The sequence below is a fragment of the Phallusia mammillata genome, chromosome 4 (genome assembly GCF_965637545.1).
Source record: "Phallusia mammillata chromosome 4, kaPhaMamm4.hap1.1, whole genome shotgun sequence".
NCBI classification, from domain to species: domain Eukaryota; kingdom Metazoa; phylum Chordata; class Ascidiacea; order Phlebobranchia; family Ascidiidae; genus Phallusia; species Phallusia mammillata.
In genome coordinates, this window is record NC_137255.1 from 28,506,027 (window position 1) to 28,522,650 (window position 16,624).

The 16,624-nt window shown below is 35.6% G+C and overlaps 1 protein-coding gene and 1 pseudogene across 1 annotated transcript; both read right to left on the reverse strand.

Annotated features, from left to right (window-relative positions):
- The window catches only part of LOC145225201 (NACHT, LRR and PYD domains-containing protein 3-like), a 149,834-nt pseudogene extending 136,388 nt beyond the window's left edge, over nt 1-13,446 (reverse strand).
- LOC145225211 (C-type lectin 37Da-like) lies at nt 6,580-7,323 on the reverse strand. Its single transcript, XM_080091899.1, has 2 exons — nt 7,275-7,323; nt 6,580-6,950 (listed from the first exon to the last, which is right to left on the reverse strand). Exons 1-2 carry the CDS (start codon nt 7,315-7,317, stop codon nt 6,667-6,669), a joined length of 327 nt encoding a protein of 108 aa, XP_079948025.1. The 5' UTR covers nt 7,318-7,323; the 3' UTR covers nt 6,580-6,666.
- Nucleotides 13,447-16,624: the final 3,178 nt, after the last annotated feature.

A 16,624-nucleotide genomic window follows, 5' to 3' on the forward strand; every position in this document is an offset into this window, starting at 1 on the left:
TACGCCGCTAATAAGCTTGCGTACAAGCTTGCGTACATCCACCCTTAAGGGTTGATATGTGGGTTCGGTATGCTATGATCGCTGGTTTGCTTGTACGTTTCAGGGCTGATCCCATGGTTTACTTGTTTACGGAAAATGGAAACTTGTATCAAACATTCTGCCTCCTGCGATCAGACTTTACTTACAACAACAAAATAATGAAAATAAAATAAATGCTGTCTAAAGTATTGGGAAAAAAATGATATATTTGTTGAAAACAGTAAATAGTCACTCTGTTCAGTATGCAAAGAAACAATTTTATTGCGTTATTAGAAGATGATATGCTTAGTGGGCATAAATTTATTTCCTCATGAACGATATAAAAACAATAAATCGCAAATACACTAATTACTATACTTCGCAGGTCCACAACCAACATTTACATCAATATAAACGCATCAGAAAAGGAAGAATTTCGAACATAGATGCATAGAAGTAGATAATATTAGAAATACGCTTGCTAACATAAAATACAAAGCTTGAGAATTTATCGCTGAATAGAAAGAGTGTTATAGAATGCACTAAGAACTTGCTAACTGTATAACACCAATAACATTATGTTTTCAAGTATGGCTTGCTAACGCTTAGTATATTACAGGACTAATGTCCACTTGAGCGATTGTGTCTGGGCAACCGCAAAATGGGCCAATGTAGGTCCACGTGGCAATCGTCGCGATGACCACAACTAAAATATACAGAGGGCTATTAAGCACTTTAGTGTTTACTAAAATCTAACAATCAGCAGTAGGAAAAATAAAAGTGGGTCATTCCATCAAGTATCGATTGAAAGTTGGACAGTGGAAAAGTTTAGAAACACAGACCAAAAAGCAAAACTAAATACACACAAAATCGTTGGTGATGTCTAAAGTCATCGGACATTTTCAGGCCATTGCCATCATTAGTGGTGGAATCATATCGCATTAATATTATGTTTGAACAATAGTGCAAAAATGCTATAGAGTTTTAATTCGTGTGTAGGTTTTGTGAAAGACGGTTTCAGGTCAAAACTTGTCCTTGCGATGTCGATCTGATACGAGTCTTCCCCACTTCTGCTAAGTTACTGTGCTGAATCATCAACACTTGGACTTTGAGGGCACATCGTGCCAATGACTCAGCACATTCTTGTCTCAGCCCGTTATAAGATAGATCAAAAAGATTCACCTTAAAACAGAATTAACATAACTAAAACAAATCTAATGAAATTCATAACAGCCCAGTTAAGCGAAAGGCGATATGATTAGTTGCACGTGTCGGCAATGTTTTAATGTCGTCATCAGCTATTTGATTGATGAAATACATTTGCTTCATATAATACTACAAATGTGATTTTTTGGTTATAAGCAAGGTTTAAATACCTCAACTTTCTTTTCTGCTATTAAGTAAAGTCTAATACAACGAAAATCAACAAGATTTCCTGGTTTTTCTATTTTTTCTACTCCTTCACAGAGTTTCTCGACGCCTTCACTTCCGATTTCACATCCTCGTCGTATAAGTTCTTCAACGAATGAAACGCAACGAGCCAGTGATATTGCCCTCGTGCTGCCTATATCCCTATGGGAGAGGGCGAGCCGCTTCAGCTGATTTCAAAGCAACAAATTGTATGAATCCTAATGGAAGGATTTAAATTTATTAATTGATGCAAACAAACTGTATAATAGTAGTTGTGTACTACAAGCGTTTGTGAGGTGTTATACAAATCATTCACAAAAAAATCATATTGCGAAAAGACAGCGAGCAAGGAAACAATGTAAAGGTCGAACTTATAAGGAAGTAAGGAGGCCAAAGACGAAGTAATCTCCGCATCATTTTACTCATCAGCCCAGCTGAAAACTCGCTTGGTTTCGTCGTTACTGCTGACCTCCGGATTGTACTGAATCAAATTCAAAAGCAGAGATTTCTTTTACTTCCAATCCTTACTCGAACTCTCAGAAACAAATGGCTCGAGTTGAGTTGTGGTGATTGGTTTAGTTGTGCTGGTTGGTTTAGTGGTGGTGGTTGGTTTAGGTGTGTCTCCGGGAGTAGTTCTTGTTTTCGTGGTGATTTCTTGAACGACAAAATATTATTATTTTAGTTTCTCTTACGGAAATACGATAATGAGCATATTAAATTACTTTACTCGAAATTCACTTCAGATAAATACAATAAGGTTAAAATAGGGCAAATATATATATTTTATATTATTTTTATATATTTTATAAATATATTCATTAACAACTGTTATCCAGATTTTCTGTTTAATATCTTATTTGTCTTAATATCTTATTTGTCGTTCTTCGCTCATTCCAGGTAAATTATTGGTCTATTCAGGTCCGGATTAACGAAGGTTTACAGCATTTCTATGTAACTTTTGATTCTCTAGATCAGGGGTCACCAAACTTTTTTCACTGCGGGCCGGATGAGTGCTAATAATGATTCGCGCGGGCCGCATAGTTTACATGCCCTAGCGCCGTCTTTCCAAACTTTGCCCGCGAGGCGTTTTTAGGTGCGCCAAGATGTGGTCTTTCTACAATCCCATTCAAAAAGTAGTCATGCGACTGTTAAACTGTATAATTAGTCTCATTTACGAGCAATGCTTGTATATTACGCCACAAGTGACAAAAGAAGGCACTTATTTGCACACAATTAATACTTGCAGTCTTGTCTTTGGCGTAACAAACTGGCTTTGAATCAATCCTAGGCGTTATAATCCTATGAAACTCGGTAACATCAATTCTGAATATCCCCACAGAAAAAAATTCTAAGGAGTAGATTAAATTTTAATGTTACAAAGTTATTAATACAATTTGGCAACCTAAAAAATGTGGTCGCGGGCCATACGAATTGACCTCGCGGGCCGGATCCTGCCCGCGGGCCGTAGTTTGGTGACCCCTGCTCTAGATCATATTACTTACAAAAGCAACATTTTAATAATTGAAACTTGTTTTTACTTTTAGCCGAGTTTTTCTCACCAGTTTTTTTCTCACAAATATATCTCGAATATCCTGTACATACTACGTCAAACAATTTGTAAGATGAGACAAGAGTATAAGCATAACCCATTGTGACGCAATCTTCTATTAAACCATGATTATTTGGCTGCCGATTACCCCACAACTGTTTAGGAATTCCAACAGCACTTCCATCATTCCACTGAAACTTTGTTGTACCTTTGATTCTTCTCGCACCAATGTAAAGAGAGTAAGGGAAATCTTAAAAAAGTGAAATTCTTCATTTGTTATTTGCTGTAAATTTGATAATTATATTCTTGTAACTTTTGAGTACATTATCAAATAACATGTAATATAATATCGCATTTCACGGACTTTTCTAATTGATTTATCTTACGGTTTGATCACATCGTGCAAGTATTTAGGTTTGTTATGTTGTTGCATAAAAAACACCTGAATTGTTGTTAAGGTCACGCAGACGGTTTCAGTTAATGACAAAATAAGACGTTTAAGGTAAAAATGCGAAACAAGTTAAAAGGACACAATTCTATTCACAATACAAAATACGTGCGACATTAGCACCTGTCAAGTTTATGTATGACTTCAAAAACGCAAAGATTTCCATAGTTTTGACGTTAGCTACATTAGCTTGCAACGCAGAACATCCCATCTCTGCTTCAGCATATGAATTGACTGGAGTCATTTCGATGGAATATTGAGATCCATTGAAGTTATGCCAAGTTCGCCCTTCAGCAGAAACAGATAAACACAACATAAACAATAAAACTAACAACTTCATCATTGTTTCAGCGCCAAAATGCTACGATATTTATAACTCTGTAAAGCTTAAACACTTCTCATTGGCAATTCATATTTCCTACTTGAGTACTACTCAGTGATGGGATTCAGCCGGTTCGCACCGGTTCTCTAGAAACGTCTCAGAAAATTTTATGAAATCAGCGAACCGGTTAGCATTACTGGGTCAATGGACTTTTTGTAACAGAACCGGCTGAATAATATGACTTCCGTGATGGAAACGACTGACAAAAAATTTTAATCCCACCACTGGTACTACTTGATATTATTAGAAAAAAAACACAGTAAACTAAAAACACAAATCGTAACTGCACGGAAAGTTAATACGTTTAACTGCTTTAGGGTGAGTGATTGAAACATTAACAAAACGTTTTTCTAAACAAATTTTCTGAAAGAGGTTTATTTTGACTCAGTTATGTAATTAAAAAACAAATACGTCCAAATAGAACAGAACAGTGTTTGTCTCATAAAATACTTTTTGCTGTATTTTTGTTCTGAGGTTAGCCTCATTAACTACTTATAGTGCAATGAAAACAAACGACCTAATGACGGAGTTCCTCATGCAGAGAAACTATAGCAAGAAATTTCTATTAATATGACGTCATCACACTTTCACTTCTTGTTATCACGTGGAGAGAAATTAATGGTTTTTCCCCGACATTTCTACATACTTTCTTTGACTCTACTCGCAGTAACGTAAATAAATGTAGGGGGATCTTAAAAAATGCGCAGCAGCTCAATATTTTTACTGGAGTCATTTCCTTGGAATATTGAAATCATTTTAAGTGATGCCAAGTGCGTCTTTCAGTAGAAACAGGCGTAAACAATATGACACAACAAAAACATTATACCTAACCTATTATACCATAGCCATGTTTCTTTAAACAATCTTAGCTTCTTTAACACAAACTGTACATATTAAGCCTTCAATAAAATTGCCACTCATACTTAACTAAGTAAATCGTTTTGTGTTTGAAAACTTTAACCCCAAAACCGGATTTTTAAGGTTTCTGGCAAATAAATAAATAAATCATTACCAGGGCTTTGTCAGAAATAATACAATTGGAGTATAAAATTGCTTTTCTTGGTTTGCAAAACTTGCTTGTGTTTGCGTATAGCATAACTACCTGATACCACAAACAACAGACTATAAATGCTTTCTTAATGCACACATAAACTAAAGCAAGGCACGGCATATAGTCCTTAACATAACATGAATAAATTTGATTGTTCGTTAAAGGTAAGTGATCTTAAGTTTACAAACTTTTATTTGTGTTCATAATCGTGATCATATATATTTAGGATTTAGGATTTTAACTGTTGTTTCTATTTAAATAAAAAGGTTTTGATTAATTCTTTTTAAAGAAGAAACAATAAAGTATATATACATCCATATTAATATTTGAATATACTATCCAAGCCATATTTCATGTTTATGTGTATAACCGGACTGAATGCTTGACTGTAATGAAAACAATCGAACAACTGACGCCTTTTCTTACGCACATGAACTGCAACACGGAAGTTTTCTTAGGATGACGTCACTTAAACACAAAGTACATTCGCGTCCTTAACAATAACATGCATATCGGTAAACCCCAATAGTTGCAAAAACTTGTATTCGTGTTAATAGGGAAATGATGTGAGGTTTTAATCTCAGCATCAAGGTTTTACGTTGAATGTCCCAAGTAATGCTTATTTAGCACAATACTGACACCTAGCCTTCAGGATAAAGTTACGAAAGCAGCTAATTGGTACCAACTCGCTTGGCAACAATAACGTATTAATGTAAACCTGTCGGTGTCTAAAATGTCAAACGCCGAAATCATGAATGATCATATTTTAAATCAACGAAACAGAAGTTACAATCTACACAATAACAAAACTTCTGCCAAACTGTCCAATACTTAAATGTTATCAATACACAAAATAGCTACACACAGACTACCTTTGTAATAGTTTCCTATTCGACTTACGCAGCATGCTACTTTGTTAGCTATTAGCACTTCCATACTGAGTACTTCCATGATACAATAGCCACACAATTACTAGAGATGCATCACAAAGTGGCAGCTACGTTGAGAGCGCCTTGGTCAGGAAGTTGACTGCAATCGAATTTCTGCAACTTTCGACACCCGACGGATAATTATGAATGCAACATACGTAACAATGGAAAGAGTTTATTGAACTATAAATAGCTCGCGCGTCGGATTCATCACTGTTGGGGAAGTAGAACGAATGACAATAGATTGCTTGCTATAAACTAAAGCATGGAGCTCATAAAAAATAATCGTTTTGCAGTGACATTCTTTTATAAGCAAATGTAACAGAATTTGAACGTTATTCACATGTAACATCTTTTAAATCTAAATTTCTAGCCATTAAAAATACTGAAACTGTTATTTTTTAGAAACCGTTTTTTAAATGAAATTGATTGACTCTCTCATTGTGAAAAATCTTCCCTGAAACGAGAATTCAATTCAATTACAGGACCTTAACATGACGACACAATTGCACTAAAACAACCAACAACATGGAAATAGCTGCGCAACGTTGAAACGTTATGAAGTCCAAAAAGTGCATGGCACAAGTGGTGGATCATGGCTAACCGCGCTGCAGCTGTACAACAGCCGACTAACTTTAAAAACTGTGCATGCGTTTAGATGCTGAATCCCAGTGAACGTTAAAATGTATCAATGTATTTTTAATGTATCGTGACCGTCTCTAGATCGCTGTCTAGGTAAACCTTAAAATAAATGCGTTCTTCGCCCATTCCGGCTAAATTATTGGTCTATTCAGGTCCGGACTAACGAAGGTTTACAGCATTTCTATATAACTTTAGATTCTCTAGAAACTAGATCATAGTACTTACAAAATCAACCTTTTAATAATTGAAACTTGTTTTTACTTTTAGCCGAATTGTCTCACCAGTTTTCTTCTCACAAATATATCTCGAATATCCTGTACATTCTACGTCATACAATTTGTAAGATGAGACAAGAGTATAAGCATAACCCATTGTGGCGCAATCTTCTATTCCACCAAGATTATTTGGCTGCCTAGCTCCCCACAACTTTTTAGGAATTCCAACATCACTTCCATCATTCCACTGAAACTTTGTTGAACCTTTGATTCTTCTCGCACCAATGTAAAGAGAGTAAGGGAAATCTTAAAAAAGTGAAATGCATCATTTGTTATTTGCTGTAAATTTGATAATTATATTCTTGTAACTTTTGAGTACATTATCAAATAACATGTAATATAATATCGCATTTCACGGACTTTTCTAATTGATTTATCTTTAAACGGTTTGATCACATCGTGCAAGGATTTAGGTTTGTTATGTTGTTGCATAAAAAACACCTGAATTGTTGTTAAGGTCACGCAGACGGTTTCAGTTAATGACAAAATAAGACGTTTAAGGTAAAAATGCGAAACAAGTTAAAAGGACACAATTCTATTGACAATACAAAATACGTGCGAAATTATCACCTGTCAAGTTTATGTATGACTTCAAAAACGCAAAGATTTCCATAGTTTTGGCGTTAGCTACATTAGCTTGCAACGCAGAACATCACATCTCTGCTTCAGCATATGAATTGACTGGAGTCATTTCGATGGAATATTGAAATCCATTGTAGTTATGCCAAGTTCTCCCGTCAGCAAAAACAGATAAACACAATATAAACAACAAAACTAACAACTTCATCATTGTTTAGGCGCCAAAAAGCTACGATTTTTATATCTCTGAATGCATAAACAGCCTTATTGGCAATTTATATTTCCTTGAGTACTACTTGATATTATTCGAAAAAACAAAGTAAAGTGAAAACATAAATCATAACTACACGGAAAGTTAATTCGTTTTATTGCTTTAAAGTGAGTGATTGAAACATATACAAAACGTTACTAAACAATCTTCCTGAAAGAGGTTTATTTTGACTGAGATATGTAATTCAAAAAACAAATCCTAACTACGTCTCGATAGAACGGTGGTTGTCCAATAAAATATTTTGCTGCATTTTGTTCTAAGGTTAGCCTGACTAACTACAACAAACGACCTAATGACGGAGTTCCTCATGCAGAGAAACTATAGAAACTATAGGAAATTTCTATTAATATGACGTCTTGTCACTTTTATACTTCTTGTCATCACGTGAAGATAAATTAATTGTTTTTCCCCGACATTCTACATACTTTCTTAGACGCTACTCGCACTAATGTAAATAAATGTAGGGGGATCTAAAAAAAAGCGAAGCAGCTCATTATTTTTCTTTTATTAAAAAAAAACTATTCGTTTTAAGCGGGAAATGATTTGAGGTTTTAATCTCAGCATAAACGTTTTACGTTAAATGTCCCAAGTAATCCTTATTTACCACAATACTGACACCCAGACTTGGACAACTAGATAATTCTAGTTGTCTAGTTGGGTAAAATAGAGCAAAATGGCGGTGATTCTAGTTCTAATCTAATTTAGAATTATCCAGTAAGCTCTAATTCTAATTCTAATCTAATTCACAGTTTTCCCAAAATCGCTAGTTTGTCCAACGGCACTTTTAGGCATGTGATCTGAGCATGCATTTTGTAACCAAAGCGCACAAAACCATGCAATTAACAAGACCAAACTACATCACTGAAACATGTTCTTCAGTGAAATTTGGCACTCAGCTCCGTTTAAACACGTTTTAGATGCACCGAATCGTATTGTTCTAAATGTGCAAATCTACAAGTTCAAATTTGAAACAAACTAAAGTTGGTTGGCTTAAATCTAATTCTAGTTTGAATTCTAGTTTAATTTCTGGATTTTGAGAAAATTCTAATTTTAATTCTAATCTAATTTGAAAAACCGAAAAAAAATCTAGTTGTCCAAGTCTTCTGACACCTAGCCGTCAGAATAAAGTTACGAAAGCAGCTCATTGGTACCAACTCCCTTGGCAACAATAATGTAAACCTGTCGGTGTCTAAAATGTCAAACGCCGACATCATGACTGATCATATTTTACATCAACGAAACAGAAGTTATAATCTTCACAATAACAAAACTTCTGCCAAACTGACCACTACTTCAATGTTATCAATACACAAAACATCTGCACAAAGACTACCTTTGTAATAGTTTCCTATTTGATTGCACACGTAGCTACTTTGTTTGCTGTTAACACTTCCATACTTAATACTCCCATAATAAAATAGCCACACAAGTACTAGAGATGCATCACACAATGGCAGCTCAGTTGGGAGCGCCTTGGTCAGGAAGCTGACTGCAAACGAATTTCTTCAACTTTCGAAACCCGACGGGTAATAATGCAACATACGTAACAATAGAAAGAGTCCATTGAACTATAAATAGCTCGCGCGTCGCATTCATCACTGTTGGGAAAGTATAAAGAAAGTAAAAAGAATGACAATAGACTGTTTGATGCAAACAAAGCATGGAGCTAACAAAAACAGTCGTTTTGATGTGACTGTCTTTAACAGCCAAATTGAAAATACTCGAATATTAATCACATATCTTTTAAAATCTAATTTTCGTCTCGTTTCAAAAACTGACCTGGTGATTTTTTCAGAAACCTTTTTTGAACAAAATGGATCCACTTATTATGAAATAATTTACTTATATTTTTCACCCGAACGACAACTCGAAACAATAAAAGCAACAAATACAGCATGGGTGCATTAAACGTTTTTTTTGTGCTTCCTAAAAGAATTCCATGATTTAATGCGCTTGCAGAACAACAAGCCGGAAATAGCTGCGCAACGTAGAAACATTATGGAGCGCAAAAATGTGGAGGAAACACTTGGTGGATGGAGGCTGAACGAACTGCAGTACAGTGCCATATAAAGCGTTATGTAACTTGAGCTTACAAGAAAATCATTGTGATCATTGTAGACAAACATAACCGGTTAGTGTGGAGGTACGGTGGTTGGACAAGTTGATGGGCATAAAACTGTCTATCTGTGTCTTATTGATGAATAATACTATATACTGTAGATCAGTAATATATATTAAAAAAAAATAACCAACGACATGTTGGGTTTTCCTTCTAGTTATTTATGTTACAATTTGCTGATAAAACTAAAATTAAAAATTTAATTAAATGTGAAATTAATGACACTGTGGAAAATTTGCTTCGAATTATCCATACTGTGTGTGCAAAATCGTCAAAAATTGTAACATTTTTATTAATGTGTTTGTCATTACCCTTTAGCTCCCACGTGTGTCAAAAATATTTACCACAGCTACTGTGGCAAAATAATTCCTTCAAAAACTTGCTTGGATTAAATACCAAGTTATACTAGCTAGGTGTTTACCATATACGTTGTATGAACTGCAGGTAAATTAACAAATCAAGTTGCAAAGTTGACAAAGCAATATTCGGTTTTCAATCGGAGCTTTAACTTTCGAAATATGGTAACACACTTAATAATTTGATTAGGCATTGCAAGCGTAGGAAAGTGGAAAATAGGTTTTCAAAAGTTTTGTACATTTTTTTGCAAAGTTACATTCACAATGACGATGCAAATTACAACGCTTATGACGCAACTGCGTTTAGTCACCACAATCACAATGGTCTTGTAAACTTTAATTCCCATCTGTTAATAAAGAAAAGCAGTATAAAGGAGAAATATTTTGCACAATGACGAAAGCACGGCATGTCTTAAATCTAGGACGAGTTTCATCCATTTTAATACAATTTCTTTTTCGTTTCGAACACTATATACGGATCTGTTCATAAGTTTAATGGTGAAAATAACGGCCCAAATAGACGTTAAAAGCGACATGCTTTATTGTTCAAACGTTTCGCAAATGCTCATGCCATCATCAGTGATATGAAGGATCAATTGCACCCAATTACATATACTTTAGTCGCATAAAAGAATGATAAAAAGGTGCGAAACAAGCGTCGCATAAAAACGATAGATAAAAAGGTGCGCAGAAGCGAGGTGTAAGCCACCTGCAAATGTATGCGTCTGACCAAACAGGTGCAGAGCAACTACGACATACAATATATTTACAAACAAAGAAACAATAGTAGGACAGCACGTCACATCAAAATACGCAATAAGTTAATTAGGTATTAAACAAATACAAAGGAACCGACTTAGAATCAACGTTTAATTCCGGTTTTTCGTTTCGTTGTCAGGTTTCCTTTAATTCGCAAGATAGAATTTGGTTCAATTTTGCTTTGTCTATTCCATTAAAACTATTCAGTATCGTTTAATCTCGTTAAACCGATGTAAAAAGAAGAAACCAAACCTAAAAAACGTTTTGTTTGATTAAACCATCCTCTAGTACTGAACGAAGGCTTTGCAACAAAGAGTCCAATTTTTGCACATGTGTAAACTGCTTTCTCTGATTAAAACACAAAACTAAAAATCTTTCAAGGTGGTTTAAATAGCAATTAAACCGCATGAAACGTAAACAGACTGTCACAAACTGCTGTCACACACGAGAGTTTTCTCAAAAAAGCAGGTTTCAAACTTTTAACAACGAAGCAAGCGGGACCTGACATGTGTTCAAAACCAGTGGTGGGATTCAGCCGGTTCGCATCGGTTCTATAGAACCTTATAACGAAATTTTATGAGATCAGCGAACTGGTTAACATTACTAATAGACTTTTTGTAACAGAACCGTCTAAAACATATGACTTTTGTGATTTATGACAAAAAAATTGAATTCCCCCACTGTTCAAAACTAAGTAGTAATGTATCAAAGCCGAAAAACATCGATATAGCTCGGCAAACATATTCACAAAACTAAACCAGAAGTATCGGAACAATTGAGAGTGGCAGATAAGTGTCAGGAGGTCTCCTTAAATATAAATGTTTTATACAACAACAATCCAATGCCAACACACTAATTAGTTCAAACAGTTATACTCGTTTATTAACACGTTATAAGCGCGTCAATACACATGTGTAACTTAGCTAGGACACACCTAAATGATTCGCCATAGAGCCATCCATATTTGCTAGATGTTGGAGGGATCATTGCTTTGCATTTTCCATCTGATGTTGCTGGTAAAATGTGAGATTGATGTCGCTAGCAGAACTCGGCGTAATAATTTCTTTCAGAAATGACAAAAGCAAATACATCTGACATAGATTTGACAGAAATTTGACAAGGAACGTTTTTCGATCGCGTGCAGAAATCAAGACGCAAAATTGTGGAAATGTGTCATTTGTAATTTACAGAAAAGTAGCTCGATTTTGGACAACAGCAAACAGTATGAAATAAAACAAAGCAAAATATGTATGGATTCGTAGACTTATTTTGACCAAAATGAAACTGTAACTTACATGTGCATTATTTGGTGTAAGCATCGATTTGATTGCATTTTTAAACAATTTTGTTACACAACACCAAAGTGACCAATTGTTTATTAGCTTATTTTAAAAAGTTCTGTAACCGCTTTGTTTTGCAATTCTGTTTAAATTAGGAGATGTAGGTGACACAATATTTTGAAAACGTTGACCATCGTTTTACACCTTGTGAGTAGCAAAGCTCCAAAGACCATGAACTGGCAAAACAAAAACAAAACTTGAATCTTTCCGAAATGTAAACTTGTAAGTCTGAAATCTTTTTCCTTTATGTCAAAATGATAGAATTTTTTTAAATTTCCTTCAGTAACGTTTTGTACTGTTTACAAATATACCAAGTAAGGATTTGTCCATTTTCGTTGTTTCGCATAGAGTAAGCCGATAAACTAAGCTAAACTTGCGGTTATAATTTTATGTGTTTGCTACGGTTACTTTTTTCTCATTACGCAAAATAATTCTGAAACTTTGTATTGTGGTTTAATTGTTAATCAACGCACTTACATGTACAAGTGTTCCCTGTAAATCCCGTCAAAATTTTGCTCCTAGAAGTAATTGTTAATTAATGTTTGTGTTTCGGCCATTAAAGCAGTTTATTATGAACACACAGATTTCACAAATCAACCTTAAACATTTGGACTTATACAGACAACTTTAAATCAGCTAAAACGGCCATGTAGTTTTGCCCTCGGATTAAGCTAAAAGTTCCTTACCTGCGTCTACGTTTTCAGATTTCACAAATCAACCTTGTGTTGCTGCAGTGATGATTGTTGTTCGTAATATTTTTGAGTTTGTTCGGGCGAGGGAGGTGTAGCAGGATATTTGGGTGGGAATTCTCCATCGACGTCACGTTGAGCATGTAACTGAGACGAGCAGTTAGCTTGTTCGGGTAATTGAGGTTTGGCAGGAAGTTTAGGTAAAGTATCTTCATCAAGGTCATGTGGAGTAGGTAACTGAGACGAGCAGTGAGCTTGTTCAGATGAGTGAGTTGTCACAGGAAGTTTGGGAAAAGTTTTTTCATCCATGCACTGTGGAGCAGGCAATTGAAACGAGCAGTGAGCTTGTTCGTACGTTTGATACACTGTTGCCTGTTGTGTGATGTGCTGTTGATAAACTGGAGCATTGTAAACTGGTCCAATTCGGTAGATGTTTGTGTCTCCAATATGGGGTGCTTGTTCGCTTTCCTGCAAACAAAAAGCTTGTAAGAAGAAATTGCTATTTTTATTTATTTTTGAAGTCTTACCAAGTTAAAAACCAAATTTCCGCTCTGAACATCTACTGGCAACTGATGGTTTGAACTTGACTGGGGCACCATATCCTCGGTTCATCGGTTGGGCTGTGTTGGGGCACGACGCCGCCGGAACTTTGAGTTGAAATAGATTGACTTTTAGCATCATTTGGTCCTTCGGTTAAGCTGGTTTGGGGTTCAGCATCTTCTGGTACTTCAGTCAAACTGGGTTGGGGTCGAACATCATTTGTTCCTTGTCAATACGTGATTGAGTTCAGGACCATATGGACCTTGATCCAAGCTGTGTCGGGGTACAATGTCACCCCGTTTTAGCATTGGGTTGGATTGTGTCTAACAATTTCTTGAGATGAGCTGAGGTATGTTTAAGTGATTGTCACATAATTTAGTTTATGTTCTGTATGTTTTGTGAGTCTTCCGTGTAACAAATTTACTTTTTTTACAACAAATGTCAGTATCACTAAAAATAAGGGTTGCCATAGCATTTAATGAATGTAATGTAAGGCTATCTAACACTGCACGGACGAGAATATTTAACATAAATAGGTTTTGTTACAATGTTGTTGTCCTATATCTCATATACCTACTGCTTCTGTATTTAAAAATTCCAATACAGAATGCTCTTCCACACAAAAACTTTACTAAACACTCTCCGGGTGATTTTATTACAACATAATATTAAACGTAATGTTATGTTCGATCCATACCACCCAAACAAACTCAACGTAAAAGTTACATCCGTTTCCACACTTCTGCATTATTGTGAATGCTTATAGTTGTCCTAAAATTTCGACTTTATTCTATCTATTGTCAAAGCTTCGGGCATGGTTAAAGACTTATCTACTGTTGTGAAATGTATTACATACGCATTACAGCGTCATTATCACTAGCTGCAGCGAAACCCCGTTGTACAAACTTTGAACAAGCTGGTGTGAATGTCAATTGCGGCAAGTCACTGATACTTGCAAGCAACCGTTGTCAGTTGCGAATTGGTCGAGCAAAATTAATGCAGCCGACAAAAAAAAACTTAGACATGCTTACAAAATTTTGTAGCGCTTTAGTGTCCACACAATCAAACAAAAGCAAATGAGAAAGTATTTTTAGGTACGACACACATTTTGTGAAAACCTATTTTCTAAACATACCAGTTTGAATACAACATGACATTAAACCACCAATATATTTAGCTACTCTTACGAGTCTGCGCCTCCAGGCAACAACACAATCTTTTTGATAACAATTCGCTGCAATCTAGTTTCTAGCCTGACTCATAACTGTTAAGATAAAGAAATCAAACTGACTAGTCATTACCTCTTGAACGTCCGAATGTATCTCTTAGTTCGATCAGAAAATAACCAGACCTTTTTACCACAATGATTATTCTTATTGACTCATCATCGAACAAAATTTAGTTGTAGCAAAGGCATTTAAATGAAATGTTTTACGACTACATTCTTGATCTATTAAACTGCCACCCGGAAGTTTTCAGTTGATGTTAATCGAAACAAAAGTTTTGTAAACCAAATATTCTGGAAGCATCCACACAGTTCCAACTCCTAAATTAAAATGAAACGCATCTCCAAAGCATGATGTGCACCTCAGGAAATACTATGAGAGCAACAGGCATGTTGCCATCGGTCACTTGTGCTATGACTTGCACACAACAAATTGGCACCACCGCACAAACTTTGCAAAAAGTCAACAGTAGCTAACATTATCTATACTGATGGCTGCAATGTCATAAACAGTAGTATTACTTATTTTGCAAATGGTGTTGGAAGTTTAAATCACATATATTACTAACATTTCACTTAGGTTTACGTTTTTTAAATCCCGTGCAAGACTGCCTTTAACGTCATTGTTAAACCGATTCACGTCGCATTTCAAACTACGAGCTGCTACTCATTTGCATACAAGTTTCGTCGCTTGATGGAGCCAAAGTGCGAATAAGTAAGTTCTGTCACCTGGCCGTGTAAGCTGAGGTTTTGGTTTCATGAGACAGAACCTGAACGAGATTCGTTTTCAGGATATTAAGATTTAAAGCCCATGAAGACTTCCGACACAACATCCGATATCGTGCCTAAAAATGCTAAATTGCGCACCCTCATAAAGTTTGAGCTCAAAAACCCTTCAGGAAAGGTCTTTTGAATTTATTCTACGATACATACGTTGTGACAAGAAAAAAGAGGTGGCGCTAAAGCGCAGATTATACGAGATGACAGTGCCAATCGAGGCAGCCTGTGAGGTTCAAATGCTTTCAGATACTGTAGATGTAATTGGTAACAAGGTTGGTGCCTGACCGATTTCTATCTATATTTATTTTTCGCAACATTCATTGATCCAGCATTTCTGTTTCCGCTTTACCCAAGGTGCTTGTTATTTTTTCAAAAACACAACTTCAAAAATGCAGATATTTTTAAGTGTTTTTGTTTTGTTTACTTTGTAATTCATGTATCTGTTACGAAATTGGTAGTTGGGTAGTTGCATTGTTACAATAAATCTTGTCCATTATCTTTCACACAGACCAACAAGTCACCAACACCACATTCAGCGATACCAATCAAGTGGGTGTTTGAGCAACATCCTGCAACTGTTTATGCAACCGCTTTTTCTGTTTTCTTTAATTCGTAAGTTGCATATAAAGATTCTCAATGATTGTACATTTGCTTAGAGGTGACCCGTGGTAGATTAGTTCCTCTGGAACCTGATAACATTCAATGTACAGGAGAGATGAAATATCTATTACCTACCGCTGGTTTGTGCTGTTGTAGCAGAGTTTTGTTTTACTTGTTGTGTTTTCTGTCGTTTAAGTTTCGGTTTCACTCAGTGTTTTCCATTTGATAAGTAGACATTGTTCCGTCAGATTTGTCTATCTGGCGTTTAACGTGTTGAGTAAATTATCAAAAGCCAGCACATTGTGCAATCGCTTCGGCTTTGAAAAGGATTTGCTGTCAGGTCGTGATGCAAACATGTTTTCAAATCTACACTGAGATTGAGAAAAAAAGGTTGCATAGCAACCAGTCGTGGTTGGAGCAACAAAATGGCAGTTAGTGGAATGGTATAAACTTATCTGCTTGATTTGACTGAAGAAGAGCAAACTTGACTGGGTAAAGAAACCATAAAGTAGACAAGTAAGTTATGTTCAAGTTTTGAAATTGTGTATGCTGTGGGCAGTACAAAAAAGCGTCAGCATTCAAGTCTAATAGTCAACGTAGTTTGAGGCATGTATATGTTTGTTGTTATTCCTGTTTTCATATTGCGACAGGGCTGCACATAG